Source organism: Mus caroli, unplaced genomic scaffold (assembly GCF_978045245.1).
Source record: "Mus caroli unplaced genomic scaffold, Mus_caroli_1 scaffold_4, whole genome shotgun sequence".
Taxonomy (NCBI): Eukaryota; Metazoa; Chordata; class Mammalia; order Rodentia; family Muridae; genus Mus; species Mus caroli.
Genome location: NW_028227259.1, coordinates 128208810 through 128236807, shown reverse-complemented (window position 1 = coordinate 128236807; position 27998 = coordinate 128208810). Strand labels below are relative to the sequence as shown.

The 27998-nt window shown below is 51.4% G+C and overlaps 1 protein-coding gene across 1 annotated transcript; it reads left to right on the top strand.

The window, feature by feature from the left end:
* The first annotated feature begins 5 nt into the window (after positions 1-5).
* Vps37b (VPS37B subunit of ESCRT-I) lies at positions 6-27814 on the top strand. The gene is made up of 4 exons (XM_021162471.2): positions 6-189; positions 21326-21497; positions 24738-24820; positions 25687-27814. The coding sequence occupies exons 1-4, from the start codon at positions 79-81 to the stop codon at positions 26176-26178; spliced, it is 858 nt and encodes a 285-aa protein (XP_021018130.1). The 5' UTR covers positions 6-78; the 3' UTR covers positions 26179-27814.
* Positions 27815-27998: the final 184 nt, after the last annotated feature.

The window sequence follows — 27998 nt, the reverse complement described above, 5'->3', positions numbered from 1 at the left end:
GCGGCGCTTCCGGTCGGCGGAGCTTGGCGGCCCGAGTGGCGGCGGCGGCTGCGGCGGCGGCAGCGTCCGAGTGGCGGGATGGCGGGCGCCGTGAGCGAGGCGCGCTTCGCGGGGCTGTCGCTGATGCAGCTGCACGAGCTGCTGGAGGACGATGCGCAGCTCGGTGACATGGTGCGGGGGATGGAAGAGGTGAGCGCCTTGGAACCGGGGGGGAAGTGGGGGGGTGCTGGGACGGCGCGCTGGCAGCCAGAGTGGGGCCCTGACGCGAGAATCGGGGGCACCGAGGGCCCCAGGCCGGTTTGAATCTGAGATCGGAACCTAGAACCGAGACATGGGTTCTTTGGGGCCGGGAGAGAGAGTGAAGACGCCGAGATTGGCTTGGTAGGGGTGGAAGTGACTGCCGCTGAGTCTCCCAAGGACTCTAGGGGACCAAAGCAGGTAGACTAGGCATGGATTTGGGAAGGTTTTGAAAGGAAAGGTTGGAAAGTCGCGGGGGGCACTGAAACCAGTAAGAGCGGATCGGATCTGGGGACCAGCTCGTGTTGACGGACCGTTCTAAGATGGGCTTGTGCTGAGCAGAGATCTGTAGCTGAGTCTAGGATGAGATTCTGAGAAGGGGGTCCTCGAAGTTCAGGCCACAGACAGCCAGGGTAAGGTGGGAAGGGGCCTAGTGGCTGCCCGCTCTCCTAAAAGGCCCTTTCCCGTGAAAGTGGCTTTGGGAGAGTTGGCTCAAGAGTTCCTTCCTTTGGTTGGTCTGTGAATGGTCTGAGCGAGGATCCCATTCCCCAAGCATCCCGGCCTTGTAAAGAAAGGATCGAGGGAATTCTAGCATGCCTGCCTCTGCTCCACAGCTGTCTGCCCGCCTCTTTGGGCTCCTGAAATTGCTTCTGGCAACAGAGCAAAAGGGAGCTGACTGCTGCCCCCCCCCCAACCCCTTTCTCTATAGCCCAACGCTGGCCCAGCCTCTGGAAGGCATGCAGCCGCCCCTGTTTCTGGTTATCTTCCTCCACACCTCGCCTGTGGTTTGCTAGGAGTGACTGACTTCACCCTTGCCGATCTGCCCTCTGGACTTCCCCTTTTCCTTGTCTCCCAACTGGTCCTGACGCTGATGTTAGGAGTCTGGGGCTGTCTAATCCAGCTCTCTGTGGCCCACTACCTCCTTTGTCTGGGAAGTCTAAGCTTCCCTAAGCCCGCAGTGCTTAGGTTTTTTGCCTCCTGCCAGAAGCTGGTATGGGGGGCTTTTTTTTTTTTTTTTTTTTTTTTTTTTGGCTTGCTTTCCGAAGAGGAATTGTTCAGCACCCAGCCAGCCCCCTTCCAAGGGGGCTTGTGAGAAGGTTGTACATTCAGAATCCCTGGAAAACCCTCAACAGATCATTGTCTGCTGCTACAGAGAGGCCACTGTAGTAAGATGGTATCAGGGTTTCCATTAATACACCCCTTGTATTCACGGGCTTGGCAGCTTGGCACATAGAACCTTGCCCTGAGATGTAGTTTCCTCAGTTTGTGGTCTCCATGTGGCACTGTCTATTTTCAGAGAATAATAAGGGACCAAAAAAAAAATCCATCTTTCTTGACTAAATGAGAATTCCGTGCCTGCATAAGAAAGGACAGTCCTTGCTTGGCCTCGCTGCCATTTCTGAGAGAAGTTTTGTTGGCCGTGTGCAGGGTGTCTTTCCAGCTTAATAATAAAATGATGGGTATGCCTCTCAGCATGTGACCCTGCCTGCAAGCTGCCACTTTGCTGTATGTGACTCTTCTGTTTCAGTGAGAACAGCTCCTGGAACTCTGTAAGTGGAACATCTAACAACATAAACTCGTACTTAGCGGAGGGATCACTGGGGAGTGAGTCAAATAGTCTGTGACTCCAGTCTTACCATCCTCCCCCTGGAAACCTAGAGGTTGGTTTGTTGTTTGGTTTTGTTTTTGAGACAGGGTTTCTCTGTGTAGACCTGGCTGTCCTGGAACTCACTCTGTAGACCGGGCTGGCTTCAAACTCAAAGATCCACCTGGTTCTGCCTCCCGAGTGCTGGGATTAAAGGGCATGGGTTAAAACTGGAGCTTGTTAGAGGAAGAGAAAGGCAAATAAATGTAGCAGGACTCTTGATTTAATTTATGTATGTTTTTTTTTTTTTTTTTTTTTTTTTGGAGTCAAAATGTCCTTCTACCACGGATGGAAATGGGGAGGAACCCGAGGAGACTACATAGTGAAGTTACTCAGCAGTAGAGTGTGTCGAGCTTTAAAAACGGGGAAGCTACTGGAAAACCAAAATACCTGGTTTGCACACCCGGTGTCCTAGTTAGGAGCGGTGTTTTCCAAAGAGATGGGTGGGGCTCCGACATTGGGTTTTTATTTTATTTTTTAGGTTGTGAAAGTTTCCCTCCCCTGGCCCGTTGTGTCACGCATTTGTTTATTTTGGGTTGGTTTCAAGAGAGAAAGAGAAGAGTCTGTGAACCATCCTGAACCATCCACTCCTTATGGGAAAGTGTTAGGGAGCTTTGGGGCTTTGGAATGATAGACTGCGGTGGAGGGTGGAGTGGACTTGGCTGCTTTCGTTGCTGTGTGGACTGTAGGTAGCTTACAGCACCTCTCTGAACAGCTGCTCTTGGGAAGGGCAGGATGATGCTTCATAGAGATGACAAGGGTCAGGTGAGATGGTGACTTTTAAACACCAAACACAGTTTATGGTCAGTGTTCAGTAAAGAGTAATTGCTGGAGCTGGGCGATAGCTCTGTTGGCAAGGTGCCTACTGGAGAAGCAGGAAGACCTGAGTTCAACCCCCAGAGCCCACATAAAAAGCCAGGAATGGTGCCACACAGCTGTCATCTGTTTGTCTCCCGCAGGACAGGGAGATAGGAGGCTCTGTAAGGCACACTGGTCAGCCAGCCTAGCCTAGCAGGGGAGCTGCAGAGACCCTGTCCCAGAAAACAAGGTGGACTGGACCTGAGGAGGCAAGGCACGCCTGAGGGGGAACGTCTGAGGTTTTCCTCTGACCTGCATGCTCGCTCTGATATGCATGTTGCGTTGTGTGTACCCCTGCGTACGACTGATGAGCTGGGAGACGGCTCAGTGGTTAAGGGCCCTGGCTGCTTTGCCAGGGGACCTGAGTCTAATCCCCAGCACCCACATGGTGGCTCACAGCCATCTACAATGGGTCCATGCCCGCTTCTGTCACGCAGGTGTACGTGTAAATATACCACTCATATTCATAAATAAATACATGTTTAAGAAAGAAAAGAGACTAGTTGATGTCACCCTAACAGATGAATAACGTTTCGGGGTTTTTTTTGTTTGTTTGTTTTTTGTTTTTTAATTTTAAAGTAAATGTTGACTTGCTGTTAGCCTCAAACATGTTATCTTTCTACAGTCAGAGGGGTCGTGTGACTCAGTGGTGCAAGGAATCGTTGGGGAGTGGAATGGGACTTTCATACAGCACAGCTGAGATGAAGGCTGGCATGTTCTCTCTCTTTCTCTCTCTCTCTCTCTCTCTCTCTCAGCTGGCAGAAGGACGGGTTTTAAATTGTAGGGTGAGGCTTCTCGCAGCCTGAGGGGATGTTTTGTGGCTGCTGTCAAGTGTGGCTTGGTGACAGCCTTCACTGTTAGACTTAACTGCTGTGGGCATTGTCTTCACTATTTTAATTGCAGAGTGTGAGTTTTAGCACAGCTACCGGGCATCGGGCATTGACCTGATGGCAGTGCCCTCTCTCCCTCTCTCCGGCCCTGTGTGCTTTCTCTTTTCTTTTTGGGGGAAAAAAAAATGTGTGTGTGAGTGGGGAGGTGGGGACCAGGACTGGGACAGGGATGGGACAGGATGGGAAACCGACTTGGGGGCTGAGACAGGGTCTGCCTGCATAGCTCTGTCTGCCCTGGAACTCATTTTGTAGACCAAACAGACCTAGGGAGATCCACCTGCCTCTCTGTCTGCCTCCCAAGTGCCTGTGCCGCCATGCCTGGCTGAATTTGTTTGGTGTACCTGTGGGTGTTGATGCAGGAGTGGGGATCCGAGGACGACTCTTTTCTTCCTCCATGGGATGGGAGGTTCTTTCCTTCAAAGACCTCAAGCTTGTGCAACAAAGGCCCTTTACCACCTGAACCAACAGTTTAACAACCTGTTGTAACCAACAGTTACAACCTGTGGGTCTCTACCCCTTAGGAGGTTGAACGACCCCTCCACAGGCTTCTTGTAAGACCGTCAGAATACACAGATATTGACATCACAGTTCACAACAGTAGCCATGAGAATAACTCCGTGTTGGAGGTCACTGCAACATGGGGAACTCCGTTAAATGGTTGCAGCGTAGGAAGGTTGAAAACCCACTGGCTTAAACCGTCTTACTGCCTCGCTTTCTTACTTTATTTTTACTTGGCAGTGGAATGCACCCTTATCTGTCCACATGAACCCCCTTGACTGGCAAGGCAGTCCCATAAAAGGAATGGTTGCTTGGGGGATTAGGCAAGTACACTGGACCTCTCGGGTCACTTCTCCCTGTGTGTCTCCTATGAAAAAGGCTGCCTGGTCTGCGGCTAACGGTCACAGAGGATTCGAATGCCTCAGCTTTGTTCCTGTGGGAATGAAGGTGCCAGCACACAGACTTTTCGGGAGTCTGAAAAGACAGAGTGTTTTGTGGAAAGGAAAAAAAGAACTCGGCCTGGAAGAAGCTGCTTCCTTGAGGCCTGTTGGGCTGTGACTCGTGTGTGACAGTAGCCACTGCCCCAGTCATAATGGCTCATTGAAATGGAACGCAAACCCTGGATTCCTTCAGCACGCGCACGCACACACACACAGGCTGAATCACTGCTGGTGGGACTTAGGTTTTTAGAAGGCAAGAATTTGAACTTGCCGATTAGGCAAGTGGGGTCACACTCCGTAACCCTGGCTATCCTGGAACTGACTATATAAACCAAGCTGGCTTCAAACTCAGAGAGCTCCTCCTGCCTCTGCCTCCTGAGTGCTGGGATTAAAGGTGTGAACTCTCACACCTAGGTTTTCCCTTTTTTCTTTCTTTCTTTTTTTTTTTTTTTTTCTGGTTTTTCGAGACAGGGTTTCTCTGTATAGCCCTGGCTGTCCTGGAACTCACTCTGTAGACCAGGCTGGCCTCAAACTCAGAAATCCGCCTGCCTCTGCCTCCCAAGTGCTGGGATTAAAGGCGTGCGCCACCACTGCCTGGTGGGTTTTTCCTTTTTTAAATAGCAATGTTACAGGTTTATGGGAAGATATGGTAGGTAAGAGTCATGTGACTGGGTGTTAAGTCTGTGCCCTTCAGTTTTCTCAGACTTTAGGGAGAGTGGTGGTGCCTGCCTTTTTAGGGATTTTATGCAACCCAGAGGGAGTGGTCCCCAGAGGCCACAGCTCCCTCCCTTTCTTAGAGCCTTTCTGAGATGATAGATTGAAGCTGGCTGAATTGTCTGAAGCAGCTGGACTGTCACAAATTTGAGACCAGACTGGGCTCAATTGTAAGAGACAGTCTCTCAAAAATGAAAGAGACTAGGGTCTGGGCCCGGCCAGTCTCGCTGCCCCTTACGGCACCCGAGCATAAGCTCCCTCAGCCAGACATGTCCCTTGGCCTCTTCTTTTGTGTCATCTGTGGCATTTGATAGCCATTTTATAGCCTGCTCACTTCCCTGTGGGCCCATGGCTTCATTTTGTCACATGTGTTTTCCTCACTGTCACCGGCATGGTGCCTGACATACAGGGCGTCCCCATCAGTGCCACCGTGAACAGTGGCCTGGCTTCAGTGGATGAAGAGTAGCCCGGATCGAGTGCGGAAGAGGGGCACCTGTAGGTGAAATGAGGACCCAGTTGGAATGTGGGGCTCCAGCAGGGCACCTCCAGGACAGGAGCAAGTGTGTTAGGCTCTGGGGCTCCTCCAGACCCTTCTATCTGAGATCTGGGACTTCAGCCAACCTTCCCTGGGGCTTGGAAATCAAAGAGCCTATAAGGCTTGCATGATCACCAGGTAGACAGTGTGTGGTCAGAAGCAAGGAGGTGCCATCAAATATCCGGAAGAAGTTCTGGGAATTGAGTGACCCCCATTTTGATGTCTTCTCTCTGTGCTTCTGTCTGAACTGGCCTAAACTGGCCTAAAGTGGAACCTGGAGTGGCTGTTTTCACCTGATCTGCTGTGGCTGTGCCCCTGCCCTAAGGAAGGCCAGCTGTGTTGTTCATGAGGCCCTGACTGCAGTATTTGGAGTGGACGTTGCCATGGGGATTTGTGCGGGGGGGGGGGGGGGGGGGGGGAGGGGAGGGCACACAGTCCAAGGTTATCCACAAAGACCCGGTGACAGTTGACCAGGCAGCCTCTGGCGCCGAGAGCGTGCTGAGACTAAAGTTGTATTTGGCTGTTTCCTTCCCGGCCGTCACTTGGAAGAACTCTCCGTAGCAGCAGGGCAGAGGGAGAAGCATAGCTCCTTGTGGGATTTCTTCATGTAGAATGGAATTTGAGGTGTGAGGTGTGATGTACTGGGATTGTTATCTCTAGGCTACATGACTGACTCTCACTTAGCAAACTGAGTTGACCCCGGAGTGGAGCTTGCTGTATAGACCAGGCTGGCCTCAAACTCACATCCCTGCCCCTGCCTCCCAAGTGCTGACGTTAAAGGCATGTGCCACAACCCCTGACATTTTTTTTTTTTTTAATTGACATTTTTATTTCTGTGTGTGCCTGTGTGGAAGTCAGGACAGCTAGTGGGAGATGGTTCTCTGCAGCATGTAGGCCTCAGCCATTAAAGTCAGAGTGCTGTCATGAGGACATGCTAAGCCGTCTGGCTGGCCACAAACTTCTTTTAAATCAAAGCTTTTGTTGTCTCCAAGGGTTAGCAAGTGGCCGCTTGAGGTCATGTTCATGTCCATAGCTCAGTGCCCAGCACCGTGAAGGGACGCAGTGGTGGCTAATTAATGTTTGCCTACCGACAGCCGGTTCCCCTTTGTGTGCACATAGCTGAGTTCGAGGTTTATTCATTACTCAATCCTTGTGGGGATGTGAAACCAGTAAAAGCCACAGTTTTCTTTTTCTTTCTTCCTTTTTCTTTCTTGTGGGGCTGGGGATAGAACCCGGCACCTTCTGAATTCGAGACAGGCTCTCTACCACCAAACTGGACCCTCAGCCCTAAGGATCATGCTGGTATACACAACTAAATCCACAAGACATGTTTTAAGTACGGGAACTTAAACACACTATAGTCAGGGGAAGCCTTTGGGGCATGGAGGAAGGTCACAGAGTGTTTCCTGGCTGAGCGTGACTCAGCAGGGATCCAGAGGTTGAGGTATAGGTCATCAGGAGCTAAGGGAGTGGGCTCTAAGGCCTGGGTGGACAGCAGGAACAAGGACTCCCCACAGGGTTCTGGAGCTCCAAAGGTGCAGTGACAGTGACATGCTTGAGGGACCAGTGCTAGGCTGATGCTAGAGAGGCAGGCGGGTGGGCGGGCGGCACCAGATGGCCTTGCTGGCCACCAGGGTAAGGAGCTTGGCCTGATCCTCCGGAGAGCCACTCCAGGATTTAAGCCAGGGAGCGTTGCAGTTGGCTACCCTTGACATTTATGGAGATGAGTCTGCTCTGCTCGGGGGAGTGTGGGGGATGAGTTGGGGGGTGGATAAGATGAGGAAACGTGAAGATCAGTTAGGCTGGAAAATCATATTGAACCTCAAGCAGCCACAGTAGTGGGCTTCAGGGCCGGAGGCTGTGCTCCCGCCAAGCCACTGGGACTTGCTCTGCCCAAATTGGGTAATAGTGAACTGGTCGTGTGTGTCTGTCAGTTGCATGGTAGAGAGAGATATAGTGGAAAGCTAATAATCCATGTGTGTGTGTGAGTGTGTGTGTGTGTTCAGCAAGAAAATGACAGGAAAAAAGGCAGCATGAGTTTTAAAAACTACAAAAATTGGGAAGTCAACCATATGTATATATGTATGGATTTGCTTTTGGTAACGGCCGGAGGATGATAGCATCTTGCTGTATAGCCCAGACTAGCCTCAAATAGACTCTGAAGTACTAGGACTACAAGTTGTGGCTATCATATATGGGAGGAAATGGGGAGACTGAGACAAGATTTGGGGTGCAAGAAAACTTTGAGTCAAGTTTCCCATATACTAGTTTGCTCACTGTTAACACTGAAGTATCAACACTAGCAGCATCCTAAGACAGGCGCCGAGCCGTTTGCCTGCTACCCTAGCTGTGCGGTGCTCAGGTTAAGGCTGCATGAGTTAAGGCTAGACAGGGAGACATAGTTGAGACTTTTTATTTAATAGGAGAGAAGCAGCTGCAGTCCAGGTGGCATTCATTTAATCCCCAGCATGGGACCCCCAGGGCATGGAGGCCCTGTGTGGTCCTAGTACTTGGGAGCCGGAGGCAGGAGGATCAGGCTTTCAGGACCATCCTCAGCTGTATAGGGAGATTGCTGCCAGCCTGGGGAAAGAAAGAACAAAAAGCATTATTAAATCAGATAGCCTGTAGAAGCCAGTGTGATACCTGGCGCTGACAGTGAGCAGAATAGGCCTGCGTGTCCTAACACAGCGGTATGAGGCCAGACACTTCCTTCAGGCATCAATCCCTGTGATTTTAACTGTTGATCATTACACGGCCCCCAGCAAGTAGAGTTAGGGAAATGGTGGTTAATGGGGTGGGGGGGCTGCTTTGTTTCCTCTGGCAGGGTGAGGGGAGTGGGGGGCAACCCTGGCTTGTGGGGAGGTGGGGTGGGGGAAGGGGGGACTTGAGGTGTTGGGAGGGTGTGAGTTGCAGTTCTGGAGGCTGTGCACCTGCGTGCAGCATTCTGATTTCCTAGATCATAAGTGGATGCCTGGGGCCTCCTGGGGGATCAGTGGGAACACAGTAGTTGTTGAATGTCTGCAATGAGTTCTGGGGCAAGGTGGAAGGCCTTGTGAGTTTTATGGACTCCGTTTCAGGAGGTGGGTAGCCTGTATTTGTTGTTTCTGACCCAGCATCACAAACTCTTAGAAAACCCGACAGATCAGAAAGCACCCCAGGGGTCGGTGTGTCTTTTCACCATGTGGGTCCCTGGATTAGAGTTCAGATGGGCAGGGTTGGTGGCCACACCACCGGTTCCCATAGCATGATTTTCAGTGGCTATTTGACATCTTCTCTGTGTCTTTGTCCTAATGTGTATATTCTGTGTATCCTGAGTACTCAGGTAATCCCCTCCCATGATAAATCCTGTTAAATGACATTTAGGGACTTTTTTCCCCCCAGTGAACGGTTAGTGTTGGGACTGCAGTGATGGACTTATTGCAGAGGGACCTGTCTTTCAGTCATCGAGGGCGTGAACCAAAGATACTTGTGGACCTGGCCCTGCTAATATCATTTTTGTGCCCCTTATCTCCCCACCACTGCGCTCCTGGCCTTTGTCTTCTGATCTTCCCACCAGTGGCCTGAGGCGATGGGTAAGCCCTGTTAGGAACTAGAAACGCGCAACTGTGAGCTAAAACAAGGCGCCTCTTTATAAGCTGATTAACTCTGGTATTTTGTTATAGTGATGGAGAATCAGGAATCAGGATGGCTTAGGCGTCTGGTTACCTACAGGAGATAGCTAGGTTTTTGTTAAGAAACTTAAGTAGAATAATCTAGAGAGCAATAGTTTCTCATTTTGACTAATTTCTTTTTTTTTTTTCTTCTAACTACCTACAAGAAGGAAAAAAAAAATCTCCCAATTAGAACAGGATTTTTCTCCTCTATAGAAAGTGAGACTAGGTAGTGAAAGTCATGAAGACCGAAGTCAGAGTCGGGGTTAGAAAGGCCATGTCAAGACTCGTGTTAAAGATAAGAGGGAAACATCAGAAGACACACAACCCGGGGCCCACCAGGATAGACAGCTTTCCGTTCGGACTTCATAGAGACCAAGCTGAAAGACGCCCCCACACCAGCCTCTTGGAAGTTGTGGGTAAGAGGAAAGAGAGCCCAAGAAACCTCGACTGCTTCGGTGGTTGGCCTCAAACAGAAACCACCAAGAAAACCCAGTTCCAGGGCCATGCGGTGGCCTCCCTCACAGTCCCACTGCTGAGAGGCTGAGAGAGGAGGGTCACTCAAGCCCATAAGTTTAAGACCACTCCGGGCAACATGGGAGATCTGTTCCCCGACAAGAGAGAAAAATAAACGTAGAAGTTGGGGTTTAGAAGTTTTCTTTAGTAAGCTGAATTTTGGGCCGGGTGTGGACTAGGGAGAGAGTCTTCGGTTTTAAATGACCACAGAAGACTGAGAGCTCTTCTCATTGAACTGAGGGTTCCAGTAAGTCTACATCTGTTTGCCTTTGCCATCAACAGAGGTGACTGAGGGGCAGAGAGATTGCTCAATGGCTAATGCCAGTTGACAGCCTGAACTCGATCCCAGAACCCACATGGTAGAAAGAGAGAACTAAATCCTATGCTGTCCTCGGGTCACGTGTGTGTCCTAGCTCCTTGCATATCCATTGTGGCATGGCTTGTGCCAGTGTGCCGTCCCCATCCATTTGCATTTCTCTTTGTGCAAGCATGCACATACACATGCACACGCACACACATGTACACACACATGCACAGACTCACACACTCGCAAGCATTGGAAGTTTTTAAAAGGATCTAAGCCAGTTGTGGTCACGTGTGCCTGTCATCCCAGTTACTTGAGAGGCTGTTGCAGGAAGATTTGAGCTCAGACGTTGAAGACATAAATAAGTAAATAATTCCAGGGCTTAAGAGGCAGAGGCAGGCTCAAGCGGATCTCCATAAGTTCAAGGCCAGCCTGGTTTACAGAGTGAGTCCAGGACAGCTAGGGCTACACAGAGAAACCCTGTCTCAAAGTAAACAGTGTGATGCCCCTCACCGCTCCTCATGGTGAGTCTGGCCTCTGCTGCTCCTTAGCCGCTCATCAAGGGCCAGACCTCTTCATTCTGGGTTTATTTGCTTAGAAATTATGCAATACTCTCCAGCTGGTGAGCTGTGCATGGAAGGACGAGGGCTGCTTCTGTGAAGGCTGAACTAGCTATGTGCTTTCGAAAGGGCTGATACAAAGCGTTTCACTAGGGAAAGACCTAGAGGCTCGAAGGTGAGCGAGGTGGGGACTGGACTGAGAACCAGTCAGAGCGTCCTGGGATTCTGCTCTCATGGTCTTCACTCAGAGGAAGGATGTGACCACCTAAAAATGAAGTGGAGGGGCTGGAGAGATACAGGCTGTGGGTAACAGCACTCCTTTCTCTTGCAGAGGGCCGGGGTTCAGTTTTCAGCACCCACATGACAGCTCACAACCGTCTCTAACTCCAGTTCCAGGGGATCCGGCGCCCCTTTATGGTCTCTGGGTACTGGGCATACATACGGTACACGTGAAGATAAAACACCCAACACAAAATCAATAAGTCTTTTTTTTTTTTTAATGAAGAAAGTGGGACCTTTCTTTAATGAAAAGACCTTGGCGGCTAGGGAGCTAGGTCAGGGTAAAGTGCTTAAAAAGTTCCATCCCTAGAAACCACGCGTACAAAGCCAGACTCCCACAAGATTGCCAGGTAGTGGGCCGTGTGCACTTGAAGCCCAGTGCTGGGGAGATAGAGACGGCCAGCCAGTGAGAGACCTTGTCTTAATTTAAGACTGTAAAGCTGACACACCTGAAAAGAGATAACTGTGTCCTCTGGCTTCCACACACGTGTGCATGCACGCATGCGCCTGCACACACACAGGAAAGACCTTTGTCTTAAGGGGCTGGGGAGGCACATTCCTGCCTTTGAAATGGGTAGCCAGTGCATGCGGGAGGTAGGATTATGAGTATGGGGCCAGCCTGGACTACATAGTGAGAGCTATCCGAAAGAAAACAAAACAACCAAAGTGTTTGGTGTGAGTGCGTCTTAACCCATCTGCCCAGTTAACTGATTCCAATTATGTGTGGTGCAGAATTTCCAGGCTTAGCAGCAAAGGTTGGGATTCGTGGTCTGGGAAAACACGCACACATACACACTCACACACACACACACCCCACTTTGTGAACCAAGGGACAGGGCAATTAGTATTGTTGTGAGTGTGGGTGGTCCATCCTGCCTTCCCATCCTCCTGCCTTCCCACCTCACCCAGGGTCCCAGTGGCTCTAGTCAAGTTACATCTTAAATCAGGTCTCAGTTATCAGAGCCAATCAGACAGGTGGCTTGTGCCTCACACCACATCTAAGTCATTCCAAGTTTCAAGAGCTTGATTCTTTTTATCTGAATATTAGGAAATCAGTCTTCTAGGAAATGGCAAGCCCTGGCGTATCCTCCTACCAGAACTAGGACACTGGCAAGCTGTGTGTCCCAGAAGTGACTTCATTTCTTCTCTGGGACTGGTCCGTTTGCTTTCAGGCTCTTGATCTTCATGTGAGTGGGGTCCCAGTCCTTAGCCTGGTGGCCAGCTCCGTGAGGATGGGTCTAAGTTTAGAGGCCGGTACCCACTCCTTTCTGAGAAAGCAACTTATGTCTTCCATCCCAGCAACAAAGTATCTTTACTTTAAAAAAAAAAAAAAAGTGTGACTGGACATGCTGGTCCGTTTGTGTGTTTGTTTTTTGAGACAGGATTTCTCTGTTATAGCTCTGACTGTACCAAAACTCATTCTGTAGGCTAGGCCAGGCCAGCCTTGAACTTGCCAAGATCCGACTGCCTCGGCCTCCCCAATGCTGGGACTAAAGGCATTTGCCACTCTACCCAGGAAACCGCTGTTTCTCAGCCAAGTGGGCGGAGCTTTTGATAAGCAGCTGGTGAGTTCCTTCCTGAGTGGGCTGTAGTCTTGGAGATGCTTTCACACAACCCCCGGGACAGTTTCGTAATGTTCCGCAGCTGCTCCGCTGTATTTCTGGACCAGCCGATCTTCCCTCTGTCACCGTGCTAAGCAGTCTGCCACTGCTAGGCTCTTCTCAGGAAAAGGGAAGGGAGGTCTGAATTGAAGGGAGCAGCCTCAGACTGTCGCAGCAGACCTGGGGTGGGGGGGGATGACTGTTGGCCTGGACCACACAGGCCTCCTGAACACACCGAGTCCGCTGGGAACTGACTTTTGCCATTGGTTAACTCTTTTCGAATGGGATATGGATTTGAGCTTTCAGGGCCGGCAAGATGGCTCAGAGGGTACAGGTGATTGCCTCCGAGCCTTCTAATCACCTGAGTTTGATGATGGAAGGAGAGAACCAACTCCCATAAGTTATTCTATGACTTCACTCATGTTCATGTGTACACACACACACAGTATGTAATATAAGCATGAAAACACACCAAGGCTGGAGAGGTGATTCAGCGTCAGAGGCATATACAACTCCTGCAGGATACCCAAGTTTGGTTGGCTCAGCCATGTGTAGCTCTCTCCAACGCCAGTACTCACGCACATACCCACACATACAGATACATGAATATACACCATTAAAAAGAAACTCCCAGCGTACAGCCTGTGACTGTGGTGACTTGCATGGGTGAATGGGTAAACAGTTGCAGTTAACCTGCTGAGCGTGTGCCCTGCAGGCCACAGGCCAGCGTGTTCCTAGCAGCGTGCTCTACAAGCTGACAGTATCCGAGGTCCCAGTGCAATCTCAACCCTTTGCTGTGGGTGGCACAGTGGAACTGTCGTCTCATCGTTGTGTTTCAGGGAGCTTTAAGTTTATCTGAGGTGGCAAAGGCCAAATGGAGATGTGCTCAGTGGATGATAGCCTCACTAATTGGGCAGTTGGAGAGCGTCATACACTGCAGACTCTAACTCCCTCTTCCAGAAGTTGTTTTGTTTGTTTGATTGATTGATTTTTGCTGTTTTGTTTGTTTTTTTCTGGTCTTCTGAGACAAAAGGAGCCTCATTGTAGTAGTCCAGGCTGATCTCAGACTTACAGCAATCCTCCTGTCTCAGCCTCAGAATACTGGGATCATAGGTATGAGCCGCCACCATGCCTGGTTAAAAAAAGTTATCTTTAAAAGGGTGAAAGTGAGCGAAGCCACTATCATGCTGTTCCTGTGTGAATTGTGTTGCCTGTGATCAAATAAGGCAGGAAGCTCTAGTGATTCAGCCAGCACTGGGAGACATGGAAGATGCCTCGGAAGTGGTGTCGTATGCGGAGAGTGTTCCTGGCACTGCCGTCAGGATACAGAGCTCGCCCACCGAGTTTTTAAGAGTGAGTGATTGGATGCTGTGGCTTTTAAATACTTCCAGAGTCAGGGTGACTCTGTAGATAGCCTACAGCAAGGGCAAGGCCCTTTACATGAAGAAAAAGGGTGTTTTAAAATGTGGGCAAGAACCCAAGATAGGGTTATGTGCCGGCTGTGCTGTGCGTGGAAATAATAACAGACAGACAGACAGACAGCGGGAGTGAGTCCTAGGTGGTGGTTGGAAGTGAAAGGTAGTGAACTGTTGTCTCTGTTTGTTCCTCAGCAGAGCCACGGAGAAAACACTCAGGCAAACCTCAGCATTGTGACAGCAGGGCAGAGGGCACAGATGCTGGCACTTACTGGGGTGGGAGGATGGGGACCCACCACAGTGAAGTGTTCAGTCGCCCCAGGAGCTCCCTAGCCCTTTATGATCGGATCAGCTCCATTTCCCCTCCCCGTTCCAAGGCACTGCACTGTGTGTGCGCAGGCCACACTGCTAGTGACAGAACACATGGCCTTGCTTGGACTAGGGCAGCGGCCAACCTGCAGAGCCTTATGCATGGAGATGATCTTGACCATGAGACGCTGGAGGTCTGGGCTGCTTCCAGGTCATTGTCAGGGCTCTTGGGGGTGCTTCCTGTGTGTTTGCTGCGTGAATGAAGGAACGAACTAATGAATGAGTGACCAGCCACTCTGTTAGAGCATGTTGTGACTGACCAGGATGAGCAGTTGCTTGTGTTTTTTAAAAATACACTTTTAATTGAAATAGAATTACACATTTTCCCCTCCCCTTCCCGTACCGTCTCTAATCCTTCCCGAGCTCCCTCCCCCTCCTCAGGTTGATAGCTCTTGTTCATTAGTTATTGTTGCATACTACACACACACACACACACACACACACACACACACGTCTGTTTTGTGTGTGTAGGTTTCAAGGCTGACTACCTTGTGTTCGACAACCAGTAAGGGTGCCCACCAGTGGCAGGCAGCTTCTCTCGCCCATCAGTCATTATTTGCCTAGTTCTTTGTCTAGGACTGGGACCCGGTAAAGCTTCTTCCCTTTGAATGAATGGGAAATTACAGTGGCCTCAGGGCAGTCCAATAACTCAGCTTTCTCATGCGAATTGTGCTTGTCTATGGGGAGGGTTGAGTATAGCTGCAGAGGGTTCCCCAAACCACCTCGTGTCTGGCATCCATCGTCATGATCTTACCCTTCTCCCTTTATTTAGTGCTCTGCACAGTGCTGTGGCAGACCAGGATGACAGGGTGTCAGTACCCACTGGGTGGTAACAAGCGTCAGTCTGTAATGCTGACAAAACTACGTTAGACAGTTAGACTCTGCTCTCGGAGGAGCTGGACCGCAAGGACAGGCGGTGACTGAGGAGTGAAGGTGTGTGTGTGTGTGTGTGTGTGTGTGTGTGTCCCTGACCCTGTGAGGATGTGCACCCCACTTCACCTTCTTCCATCTTTGGTCCACATTGTTGAGTCACAGCGCCAGAAAAGGAAGAGAGATGTCATAGGGACTGTTCAGTCGGTTGGCTTCGAGGAACAGACCAGGAGCGAGGGTGGACCTCGAGGACAGAAGAAGATGCCAGCGCTGTGCCCGTGCCCTGTGGTGGCTGCAGCAGCTCACCGCAGTCCTGTGGCCTCAGAGTGTATGTGTCACACTGCAGGAGCTGGGAGTCTGGCATGACGTGCTGTGGCCCCTCTTTCACGTCAAGTGGTGGCCACACTCCTCCACACTCAGTACAAGAGGTGACAGAGAACCCTGAACAGGGAGGGTCTAGTTTGGGGTGGGGCTGTTCAGATAAAGGCAGCTCAGAGCCATTGCCAAGCTTGGTAGAGTTGTGGACAGGCCATTGGGGACCTAGGAGTCACATGGACAAATCTGGTGGCATATGTCATATATGCCAGGGATAGGACTTGTGCTTATTGCCCAGTAATATGTTTGCTTGTTAAATAAAGCAAGATTATGCATATGCTAGGCCTGCCGAGAATGGGGAGGTAACCAGGTTGTAACCTTCAAGTGACTCAGCTGGATCCCTGGATTCGCATCATGTGACAGGCTACCTGTACTGTTAGGAATTTCCAGCTGAGCAGGTGCTGGTGGCGCACGCCTTTAATCCCAGGACTCTGGAGGCAGAGGCAGGTGGATCTCTGAGTTCAAGCCCAGCCTGGCCTACAGAGTGAGTTCCAGGACTACACAGAGAGAACCCTGTCTGGAAAGACAGGAGAGAGGGAGACATGGAGGGCGGGGAGGAGGGATATTTGCTCCTGTAGTTCAGGAGCATGTCTTGTGTAAGGAGGAATCAGGGACTGCATTTAGGAAGACACGCTTGTAATTACAGACAAGGGAGCCAGACTCTGGCCAGCTTGGGTCAGAATTTCATTTTGGAGAAGTAGCTGGTTTGGATGGCGTCCACTGGAAACCCAAGCCTTTGACCTGGCCCTAGCCAGCAGGGTGAGGGAGTTTCCCATCTGTAAATGTTGCGTGGTCAGGGAGCTTACATCTGTTTTCTTCTAACAGGGTCATTGTCTAACAGGTCTCCTCGGTCTGCCCCATTTCAGACAGGGTGTGTAGGGAGGTGTGCACTGGTGGAGGTCACAGGTGTCTTCTATTCTCCATCTCCACCTCATCACCTTCTCCTTGGGACAAGGTCCCTCTGAACGCAGAGCTCACCTATCAGCTGGCCTGGCAGGCTTGTGAGCTCCAGGGTCTGCCTGCCTCTCACCCCCTGTGCGCCGCCGCGCCCGGCTCCAGCCCCAGTTTTAAAGAGAGGTGTTCTCTTTTCCCAGGGCGTTTGCCTTCTGTTGTACTGACATCAGAAATACATTTTTTAATGTAAGGAAATAACTTTTTTTTTCCCTGTAGAATTAATTATATGATTGTTAAAATGAATCAAGTGATTGAAAAAAAATCAAGTGGAAGCTCAAAGAAGAAAGTTTGGAAGTGAACTGATTCCTTGAGTTCAGGCTGGCCATGTTAACTAACTCTGGGCAGATGTCCTAGTCGGCCCTCGTTAGGCCCCTGGGCAGAAATAGCCATGCAAATGGGGCCTGATAAATGTGTCACACACCGCTCAGTTTCCATAAGAGGAAAAGGAAGCTAAAGTGAAGCCCAGAGCATTTACAGAAATGGCTCTTTACCACAGAGAAATTATTTCCTGAAAAGATTGCTCTATGGTTAAAAAAAAAAAAAAAAAAGGACCGTGGGAAAAGATCAAGGAATCTAGCCACCGCCGGCCTCGTTCCCACGCGTGCCCTCGCCTGTCATGGGGATGAGGATGTGAACGGCTTGGACTCCTTTCAAGCCTGCCGTTTGCTAAAGTGGACTTCCCTCTGCGCTCTCGGAGCCTTTGCTGGGCCAGTGGCCCTGCCGAGCTTCCCCTGTCCCTGTCCCTGCCAAAGTTACAAAAGCTAAGAACGGAAGGTCAGTTAGCTCGAGGCATTCCCGACCCTTGCCTTGGCAGCCGTTGCCCTCCTGGAGGTTGAGGAGATTCTCTGGGTGGTCATTTAAGACTTGTTGTCATTTGTTCTTATTAAAAAAAAAAAAATCTGCTCGCCCAAAGGGCATATAAAAAAATATAACCAGTTTAACAGCCTGCCATCATCATTGGGAGTTTGTTTGATTTCTTTTATTGGTGGGTGGCTTTGGCTTTATGAATCCCATCAGATGACTGCCTGGTTCTCAGCACAGGCTTCCCTGTGTTTTCCTCCAGGACTTTGTGCTATGTAGGGCAAGTGGTCCTGACTTGGACCCTGTGGGAACAAGATATTTTTGTATTCGCATTTTATAGAGAAACCAAAGTGGTGTGTCTCAGTTTAGCTGCGTGCTGGACTCCCCTGAGACTTTGGGGGAAAAGTCCTTGCCTGGGCCCCATCCAGACAGTTGGCTAGTAGGTGGTTGAGAGCCTCATACATGCTAGAGAGGTGCTCTGCTACTGAGCTGTGCCCCAGCCTACAAGCACCTAGCTTTTCAGCACCCACTTTAAGGAGCATTCTGATGGGTAACTGCTGTATTCTGATGGGTAGCGGCTGTATTCTGATGGTAGCCAATGGCTAGTGGCTGTTGTGAAGCTACCTTTAACAATGCCCAGGCAAGTGCTCGCATGTCTCCGTTCCCACGCCCACCTCGGGACCATGAGGCTACTGTGTTGCTTCTGCTTTGGAAACTACCCACCGAGTGTGACCCCACGTGCCTGAGATAGGCTTAGACTCAGGTGACATTCCTCGAGAGCCCATTGAGTGCTCCGTGTTCCTTGACAACAGCTTGCTTTTTCTTAGTCCGTATCTTGTTACCCTGGCGTTGTTGGGTGATGTGGGGATGAGACCCAGAACCTTGCACATGATTGACAAGCACCCTGGAGCCCCGCCCTGTTCTTTGGTGGAGAATCGGCCTCAGATGGTTTTGGTTTTGTTTTCTCAGGGGGAGGGTGTACGTGGGCGGAGCAGATCTCACCACTGAGTGGTCTCTGTGTGTGGGGGCCTGTTGTGCCAAGCACGATCCAATAGCTTGGATTTTGATGGGGCTTGCCAGGCAGTGAGCAAGAAGAGACATTTCTTATTGTTGAGAGTGGAGAGCGATGGCGGTGGGTGGCTTATTAGCTCAGGGCAGTCAGGGAGGCCTCAGAGTCAGGGTGTAAAGAACAGGTCCAGCTCCACCTCAGCCAGTGGGAGCGGGGCAAGAGCGGCCCTACAGAGGATACGGCTCCACTTTGAGTGTTCCTGTACCTGTGAGTTTCCTCTGCCTGCCTCAGGCCTGGAAGATAGTGGCTTGTCATCAGTGGTGTGGGACAGAGCATTGCAGTCCCAGTGTTGCCGTTTACAGCGTAAGTGTGGTGCTTCACAATGTGCTGACCTCGGTACTTGGGAAGTTGAGGCAGGACGATTGTGAATTCAGGGCTAGCCTGGCCTACACATCTGGGAACCCATCTGGAAACACACAGTCACAAGAACGGTGCAGAGCCAGCAGCGGGCTGGGAGCTGGAGCCACTGCCTGGTCCTGGCCTTGGCCTTGATCCCCGCCCCGCCCCCCACTTGTGAGGCCACAACAGTTCCTTTCCTTCTGATTAAGCTTGATTTAGGCATAAGCGTTGGGACAGATGTTAGACACGAGACACGGTTCCTGTGTCCTCTTTATCTCATCCCCCAGTGGTAGGACCTGGTAAAGTTCTAACACATTACACTCACAACCAAGGGATGGACCCTGATCTCGACAGGACATAGAACAGAGACTCCGTTCCCAGTTAGAAGCTGTCTACTCACAGCCCCTCCCTGCCCCGCACAAACCTCTTTCTCTCCATCTTGCTATCTGAGACTACTGCATACATGGAATCAGATCTATGGCCCTTCAGGGTTGGCTTTCTTCACACCCTGTGATTCCATGGGGTTTTCTTTGAGTTTATGGTGTCTGAGTCCTGCTCTAAGAATACACTGTAGCTGTCTTCAGACACACCTAAAGACCCCATTACAGATGGTTGTGAGCCACCATGTGGTTGCTGGGAATTGAACTCAGGACCTTCAGAAGAGCAGTCAGTGCTCTTAACCACTGAGCCATCTCTCTAGCCCCCTGTTCTTCCTTTTAATTGCCAAATAGTATTTCATGGTATGCATTCATCACCGCTGCACTGTTCTCGTAGTAAAAGATATGAGGGTTGCTGCACGTTACAGATTATTGTTACTGGGAAATTTAAGTGTAGGGGGCGTGCATGTGTGTGTAGAGGAGATGTTGTTTCTCTGGAGGAATGCTCATGCGTATAGCTTCTGGGGCAGATGATATTTCCAGGTTCAGTTTTATAAGGCCTGCCTGCCAGAGTGGCTATACACAGGTTGCTTGGTTTCTTCCTCTCAGCAGCTTAACAATGGAAGGAAAGACTCATGGGGCCATCGGTCCACAGAGTCCACAAATAGCTCAGGGTAGCTCTGGAGCAGATGGGCCACGGGAGTCCTCCCTGCCCCCCAGGAACCCTCCTTAGACTTCAGCCGTCCTCCCTGCTTGCTTGCCAGGTCCTCCCTGCTTGCTTCAGCAGCAGAGAGAAATGAAAGTGTCTACATGCCCCCAGCCATGGGCCTGTGTCAGGCTCGTGTTTGACAGTGTTGAGCTGGGGGGGGGGTTTAAGTGGCTTTGTGACTGAGGTCCTCAATGGTTGGTTTCAGCCGAGTATGGTCTTTAGGGTCTGTGTATCGGCTAAACAAATGCCTCCGGCACAATCAGGTACTCAGTATTCAAGGGTTCCCTTGGTCTCCGCTGTGTGTGTCCCAAGAGTGAGGACACTGGAGCTGTCTAGGGTACGGTGGGAGGTGGGGGAACAGAGGACTATATACAGAATACAGAGAGGAAGGAAGTCATAGCAAAAATAGCCTGGGTGGGGTGGCAGAAAAATATTAAAGGGAAAATGAACGGCTGGGCAGGGATGAAGAGCTGCTGCTGAAAAAGGCTGTCTGTCGCGCCGCCTGGGGCGAGGGCTGAACTTAAAGCGCAGAAATGGAGGTAATGGTGGACAGGCCTTGTAAAGGAAGTTGTCCCAAGTGACAATCAGGAACCAGAAGACAGATGTTCTTGTTTTTTCTCTTTGAACCCGAGTGGCCAATCTTTGTCCCTGTCACAGACCTCCCTCTCGAAGCCCCCCACAGCCAGCCTTCAATCCCTGTCAGAGGGCCTTGAGTTGATGAGGGGACCATTGTTCTGCACAGTCAACCCCTCTCCCTTTGGGGGTCAGCTGTACTGATGGGGACGACGTAGGAGAGCTGCTAATGGGCGGGCGGGTGGGAGTGAGAAAGATGGAGAAGTGGTCACTGTAAACATAACTCACTCTCTGGGCCCTGACTGGGCTCTTTTGATCTGAGGCTGACCATGGAGTGCACATTGGCATCCTGCCGGCCAAGCACCCTCTGATGAAAGTGGCTGTGATTTCCTCTGCAGCAGTGGACCCTGCTCTGAACGGCCCAGCCCTTTGCCTTTACAGATGTTTGCTTTTGCCAGCACAACAGCAGCTGTGCAGGATTCCAAGTCACAGTGCATCCATTGAAGCCAAAGCCCAGTGCGGTGCCATCGGGAGGGAGGGAACCGGCTGCATCCTTTGTGAATGGGGAGAGTGCTCAGAAAGAAGGCGGAGGGGCAGGACTCTCTGCTTAGCTTGTCTGCCCAGCCTGTAGGCCATCTGGGAGACCAGGGAGGGCGTGGCCTTCCGGGTGCCCCCCACGCAGAACTTGCCTGAGAACTAACCCACCGACCCCCCACTCCGTCTCATCGGCCTGTGTGTTTCTTGCAGACGCAGACTGTTCAGCTTAACAAAGAGATGACCCTGGCTAGCAACCGGAGCCTGGCAGAGGGAAACCTTTTGTACCAGCCCCAACTGGATGCTCAGAAAGCTCGCCTGACCCAAAAATACCAGGAACTCCAGGTTCTCTTTGAGGCTTATCAGATAAAGAAGACCAAACTAGGTAACTTTTTTTTCAGGTGATCTTTGAGATTAAAGAGCTGAAGGAAGACTGAGCGGTGGTGGCGAAAGCCTTTAGTCCCAGCACTCGGGAGGCAGAAGCAGAGCAGGTGGATCTCTTAATACAAGGCCAGCCTGGACTACAGCCAGGGGTATACAGAGAAACCCTGTCTTAACTGAAAAGAGTTGAAGTAAGCATAAGGACTCCCTACCAGGAAAATGACATGAAAAAGTCTCAGGTCACGTTAGTGGCTGCCGTGACAAGCAATGGTTTGTGTATGCAACACACTACTGGTTTAGGGAAGAAACCACTTTCTAAATCCACGACTCGGCCTGCTCCAGAGAGTACAGCAGAAATGTTCTCAACTAGGGTAGTCAGCTGGTAGACACTTCAGAAGAGACATATCGCCGGAGCATTGTGCAGAAGTGTCAGAGCTCACTTCATCTGTATACAAAGATAGAAGGACTGAGTGTGTATGTGGTGTATGTGTGTGCTGTCAATGTGTGTGGTATATTTGTGACTGTGGTATGTGTAGTCTATTCGTGTTTGTTGAGTGTGTAGTATATGTGTGTGTGGGGGGGTGAATTTGTGTGTGTGTGTCTGAGTGTGTATAGTATGTCTGAGTGTGTGTGTGGTATATCTGAGAGTGTATGTGGGGTTGTGGAGGGTTGTATGGTGCAGGAGTGAGTGTGTTGGGAGAGAGTGGTGGTGTGCTCTGTGTGTGTGTGTGTGTGTGTGTGTGTGTGTGTGTGTGTCTGAGTGTATGTAGGTGTGGAGGGTTGTATGGTGCAGGAGTGAGTGTGTTGGGAGAGAGTGGTGGTGTGCTGCGTGTGTCAGCCCTGGTCGGGCTTGAACTGAACTTTGTAGCAGCAGACGACCCTTCCTGCCTCTGCCTCCTAAGTGCTGGGATTGCGGGTGTAAAGCAGCTGGCCTCAGGGCTGAGGCTGAGGCTGTGGCTGTTCATGGAGTGTTTAGATTGAGAGACCTTGGAGCAGAGAGACAGACAGAGAGACAAACTGACTGACTTGTGGGCCTAGAGAGATGTGGCTCGGTGGTTAAGGGCATCATCTGTTTTTCTGGAGACCCAAAATTCAGTTCCCAACCTGTGATCTGGTCCAGAGGCTCAAACCGCCCTCACGCAGACATCAACGCAAGCAAAATACCAATGTACATAAAATACAAATAAAACAATTTCTTCCTTTTTTTTCTTTTTTCTTTTTTTGAGACAGGGTTTCTCTGTATAGCCCTGGCTGTCCTGGAACTCACTCTGTAGACCAGGATGGCCTCAAACTCAGAAATCCACCTGCCTCTGCCTCCCAAGTGCTGGGATTAAAGGTGTGCGCCACCACTGCCCGGCAAATAAAACTATTTCTTAAGAAACAAAGGGGAAAAAGAAAACTTGTGGGAGTCGGCTATGTTGGCGTTCAGCACTTGGGAGGCAGAGGCAGGTAGATCTTTGTGAGTTGGAGGCCTACCAGGGCTACAAGAACGACCCCGTCTGAAGAAACAACCAAAAAGGGACACACTGTCTGGACTGGAGAGATGGCTCGGGTTGGGTGCCTGCTACTCCTGTAGAGGCCCCAAGGACTGTTTTCAGCTCCCATACAGGCAGCCCACAGCTGGCTGGATCTGGTGTCTCCTGCTGGAACCAGCACATACGTGCAGAAAGACACACATTAAAACACCTCGTGTGGTGGCATACACCTTTAATTCCAGCACTCACAAGGCAGCCTGGAAATCTCTGATTTCTAGGCCAGCCTGGTTTACAGAATGAATTCCAGGGCAGCCATAGTTACGTAGAGAGACCCTGTCTCAAAAATTAAAAAACCCCACAAAACCTCAAATCGCCTTCTCCCGTGAGGTTTGCAGCAACTGTTTACTCCAGTCTTCTTGGTCCCTATAATGTCCTTACAGTTGCTGACACCCACCCAGATTGTAAGAAAAAAATGTTAAAGATTTGAATACCAAATGCTGGTGCTGGCACCACCTTGGAAGGCTTCTTAGCCAGGTCTTCTTTTTTTTTTTTTTTTTTTGGTTTTTTCAAGACAGGGTTTCTCTGTATAGCTCTGGCTGTCCTGGAACTCACTTTGTAGACCAGGCTGGCCTCGAACTCAGAAATCCGCCTGCCTCTGCCTCCCGAGTGCTGGGATTAAAGGCGTGCGCCACCACGCCCGGCTTAGCCAGGTCTTCTAATGCTAGGGCATGTCCTGTGACTCAGGGCCACCTGGGCCTGTCCCCAGTGGAAGGAGACACTGTGTCTGCGAGGAGACAAATACAAACAGTGGTTGGTTGGTTTTGTTTGTTTGTTTGTTTTTTACAATGATTAAGTTGAAGAATAATCGACGTGTCTATCTGTAGAGTGCAGGCTGGGGTGGAATGGCAGCTATGAAAAGAAGCCTCAGGTACATCTCTGCCACGGCAGGGAGATGCTGAGCGAGAGGCTGGCAGGCAGAGCCAGTGCAGTGTCACATCCATGCTGTAAAGGCCAGCCCTGAGGGGGAGAAGGCAAGATGGAGCCTCTAGGGATGTCTTATCCAGCCTGGCCTGGTGGGAGATTGCTGCAGATTTATTCATAGGGTGTTTTATTTGTTTTAAGATTGATTCTGATGTAGTTGTCTGTGAGTGTATGTTACCCGGCGTGGGTGCTAGGAACTGAACCCAGGTCCTTTGAGCCTTCTCTCTAACCCCTCACGCTGTTTGAATCTAAGACTCCAAGGCTTCAGGTGTGTGTGTGCTAGATGAAGTTATCACTCAAAAAGAGGATGTGATAAGGGAAAGTGGCTGAGAGAAAAAGTGGGAAATACACCGTTGGAGGGTGACAGGCCTGCAGGTGTAGCCACAAGTGGATTGCAAGGTTCAGGTCCACCCGACCATGCCGTCAGATTATACAGAACATAAGAACAGGGTAGGTTGTCGATAGAACTCAGGGGCAGGCTTCCTTGCCTTACACTTGTGGAGCCCCTGTCCAGCCCTTCCTTAGTACTGGAGAAAGCCTGTGTGACTAGTGATGGGGTCACATATGGGACGACAGCTCTGTGGACAAATGATGCTCTGCTGCCCTGAGGTGAGATGCTGGCGTGCTCTGGTCCTACAACTTGCCCCTTCCGGCTCCTCTGGTGTGTTTAAAGCTCTCCTTTCAGCTTCCCAGAAAGTCTGTTTCTCGTTGGAAATGACTTTGTCCAACTGAGAGGCATCTGGTAGGATATGCAGCCTTATGCCATCATATTTTTTACTGTTTTCCAGATAAACAGTCTAACAACGCTTCCTTGGAGACTCTGTTAGCGCTTCTTCAAGCAGAAGGGGCCAAGATTGAGGAGGACACTGAGGTAAGGCCTGACAGCCCTAGTGACCGCCCTCCGCATGGCTTGACTCTTAGGTCACCCTGTTCAGTCCCTGTCCCCAGGACAGGGGAGCCCCACAGCTCCACAGCCAGCCAGCGGCACTTCCAACACACACGGGCCTGGATCTTGGCCTCTGGCTAGGGAACGTGCTAGGCCGGGATCAAGTGGTTCAGCTGGGGCCTGGGTGTGGGATGCTCATGCTGCCCTGAACTAATGCCAGTTTCTTGGATGCTAGTGTCTGCGGCGTCTGCTGTGGTCACCGAGGCAGCTAATCGCTGCTGCTACACGTGGCTGGCTGAATCCAGGGCTGGAGCCTTGTGAGGGGAGGAGGAAATGAGTCAGGGTCACCTGTGTGTATGCCTTAGCAAGTCGGGGCTGGCTACACATTGCCAGGTCAGGCTGGCCTTGTCTGACTAACCCATTAGGCCTCGGCAGGCCCTGATAGCCACAAGTAGGGTTCTCGCCTGTGAACTCTGTCCAGGGTGAGTCACTGGTCGGGTTGCAGCCAGGTGGAAACCAGAGGGCAGGGTCTGGGCCGTGGCCATCTCTCAAGAGTGAGAGAGCTGGGAACTCAGAACCATGTTGTCATAAGTAAGGCATGGCCATGCCAGCCCTGCCATCTGTCTGTTGTGGCTCTGCGAGGTGATAGCTCCTGCCAGCATCACCCAGGCCCAGGCCCATAGGTCAGCAGCTCTGAGCATGTGGCAGAAGACGGGCACCCAGGAGTGTTCCCAGGAGAAAGGGGTACTACAGGGGTCTGAGAGCCTCTTTCCCTTTGCCTGGGCTGTGAAGGGAGCCTTCTTCCTAACAGTTGGCCTATCTTATAACCTGCTTTCTCCTGCCTCTTGTAGAACATGGCAGAGAAGTTTCTGGATGGAGAGCTTCCTCTAGATTCCTTTATTGATGTCTACCAGAGCAAGCGGAAGCTGGCGCACATGCGCCGTGTGAAAGTGGAGAAGCTCCAGGAGCTGGTGCTTAAGGGACAGAGACTCCCGCAGGCCGGGGCCCCGCCACCACCCAGGGTGCCCGAGCCATCAACTGCCACCGCCCTTCCCTACCCCTCTCTGGAGGCCACTGGGCTCCCTTCTGTCGTGCCTCGGCGTATCCCCCCCCCTCCACCCCCGGTGCCTGCAGGACACATAGCCACCCCCTTCGCTGCTGCCATGGGCTCGGGACAGGTTTCTGCATACCCAGGATTACAGTGCCCACCCCTGCCTCCCAGAGTGGGCCTCCCCTCTCAGCAAGGATTCTCCACACAGTTGGTGTCACCGTACCCACCAGCCCTGCCCCAGAGACCCCCTCCACGGATGGCTCCACACCAGCCAGGCTTCATCCTGCAGTGAGCTCGGGTGCCTGCTCTTCCTGCAAGACATCCTCTGCCTGCCGTGCCGAGCTCTGCAAACAGAGGCTGTACGGATCAGCATCTGGGCCAAGGGCTTGGGTGCCCTGGGTCAGTGCGCCCACCTGATTTTAGAACTGTAGGTCCGTGGTAAGTATGAGAGAGCAGGCTTTGTGCACCAAGGGAGCTCTGTTTGTGCCAGGCCAGTCTGCATCACCTTGGTCTGTGCTGGGTGTGATTTCCGAGTGTCTCGTGCTGATGGACTTGTGCGTTTGGAAAGATTACCCCCCCTCCAGGTTAGAATCCTGGCCCTCCTGTTGCAGCTTTATTTAATAAGCATGATTAATTATGTTTTATTTTCGAGTCTTGGCCCACCAGCTGCCATGGCGCTAGTAAAGACTGGTCTCGGCTGGCCAGCCTGGAATGTGTGCCCACAGCCAGGCCCTGCTGGGCAGCTGTGCTGTTCACCGAGTCTGTGCAAGGCAGGCCAGCCCAGTAACCGCCCGCTCCTGCCATGCTGGGTGCTCTCATGGTTCAAAGCCACACAGAGTTTGCACTTGGCTGCTGTGAGGTGTGCAGAGGCCAGGCGAACTGCGGCCCAGGGTGCGAGGCCAGTGTGAGCCCGACTCTGCACAGTCCAGCCCTCAGCCCTCCCCACACACCTCAAGCCGCGTCACGGTTTCTGTGAAGAAAAAAAAAAAGATACTCAATGTTTTTGCTACACTTGTAATTTTCCTGTTTTATATTTCGAAAGAAAACTTTTTTGACACTCTCAAGACCATTCAGGGAAACTTTTTTTAAAATGCAGATACTGTTTTGAGCTGGTTAAAAATGCAGATTTATTGAGTGCCGCTTCCTGTCGGGCAAGCAGTGCACGGTCACATCTGCCAGTGCCCGTGCTGTGCCTTAGCTTCACTGGTGCCAGGACTCGGAGCCCGAGGCATGCCAGCCGCAGCTGCCCTATGGAGCCGAAGACCAGCTAGGTAGGGCCTGGCGGGCCTCGTCACTTTGTGATGGGTCAGGAGTGATCCATCTTCCTCCACCCGGGATAATCTCAGGAGCTGCTGCGCTGCAGGTGCTGGCGGAGGCATGGGAGGGGTTTGGGGAAAGCCCGCCCCACAGGGTTGGCGGTGGCAGCTCCCTCCTCTCTGGGATGTCATCTGCAGGTGCCACATGTGCAGAGTTCCCAGGGCCCGGCTGGGGAGGGGCAGCCCCACACTGTTCCCAGAAGAGGGCTGTGTGCCTGTTGGTAGAACCCAGAACTCCACCTTCACCCTGCCAGCTGGCTACAGCCCAAGGTAACACAGTCAAGGCAGTGCCAATTAGTGAGCCTGCCCAGCTGGGCCACTGGCAGGGCCATCAGCCTTTGTCCCCAAGTTGGACTATTTTCCTCTCCATGGATTTGGACTCTGTACCTTACTGGAACCACTCTGTAAAGAGACAAAGCTGTATATGCCACTTCAGTACCTCTGCCACCAGCTGGCACCAGGAACGCCCACTGCCCAGTCTCGGGCTGCAGCCACATGGGAGCTCCGGGTGGATGTAGTAAAGGGGCCGCCAGGCTGACCTTGCCAGGCCATAGCTGGCACTGGGGCTGTAAAGCTGTAGAACTCTTAATAAATTGAGAATTATTAATTTCAGTTTGCTGTGTTTCTCTCATTGACCCTGCACTGCTTTAACTGGGCATGTCTGTGACCACAGGCGACTGTGCCCGCTGTCCCTGATTGAGCCATGTATCCCGTGACCTGTACTCTACTGCTCTCAGCTCAGCTGTGTTTCTGAACCACAAGGTTCCTCCGTGCAAGGGACTTAACCCAAGGGCAG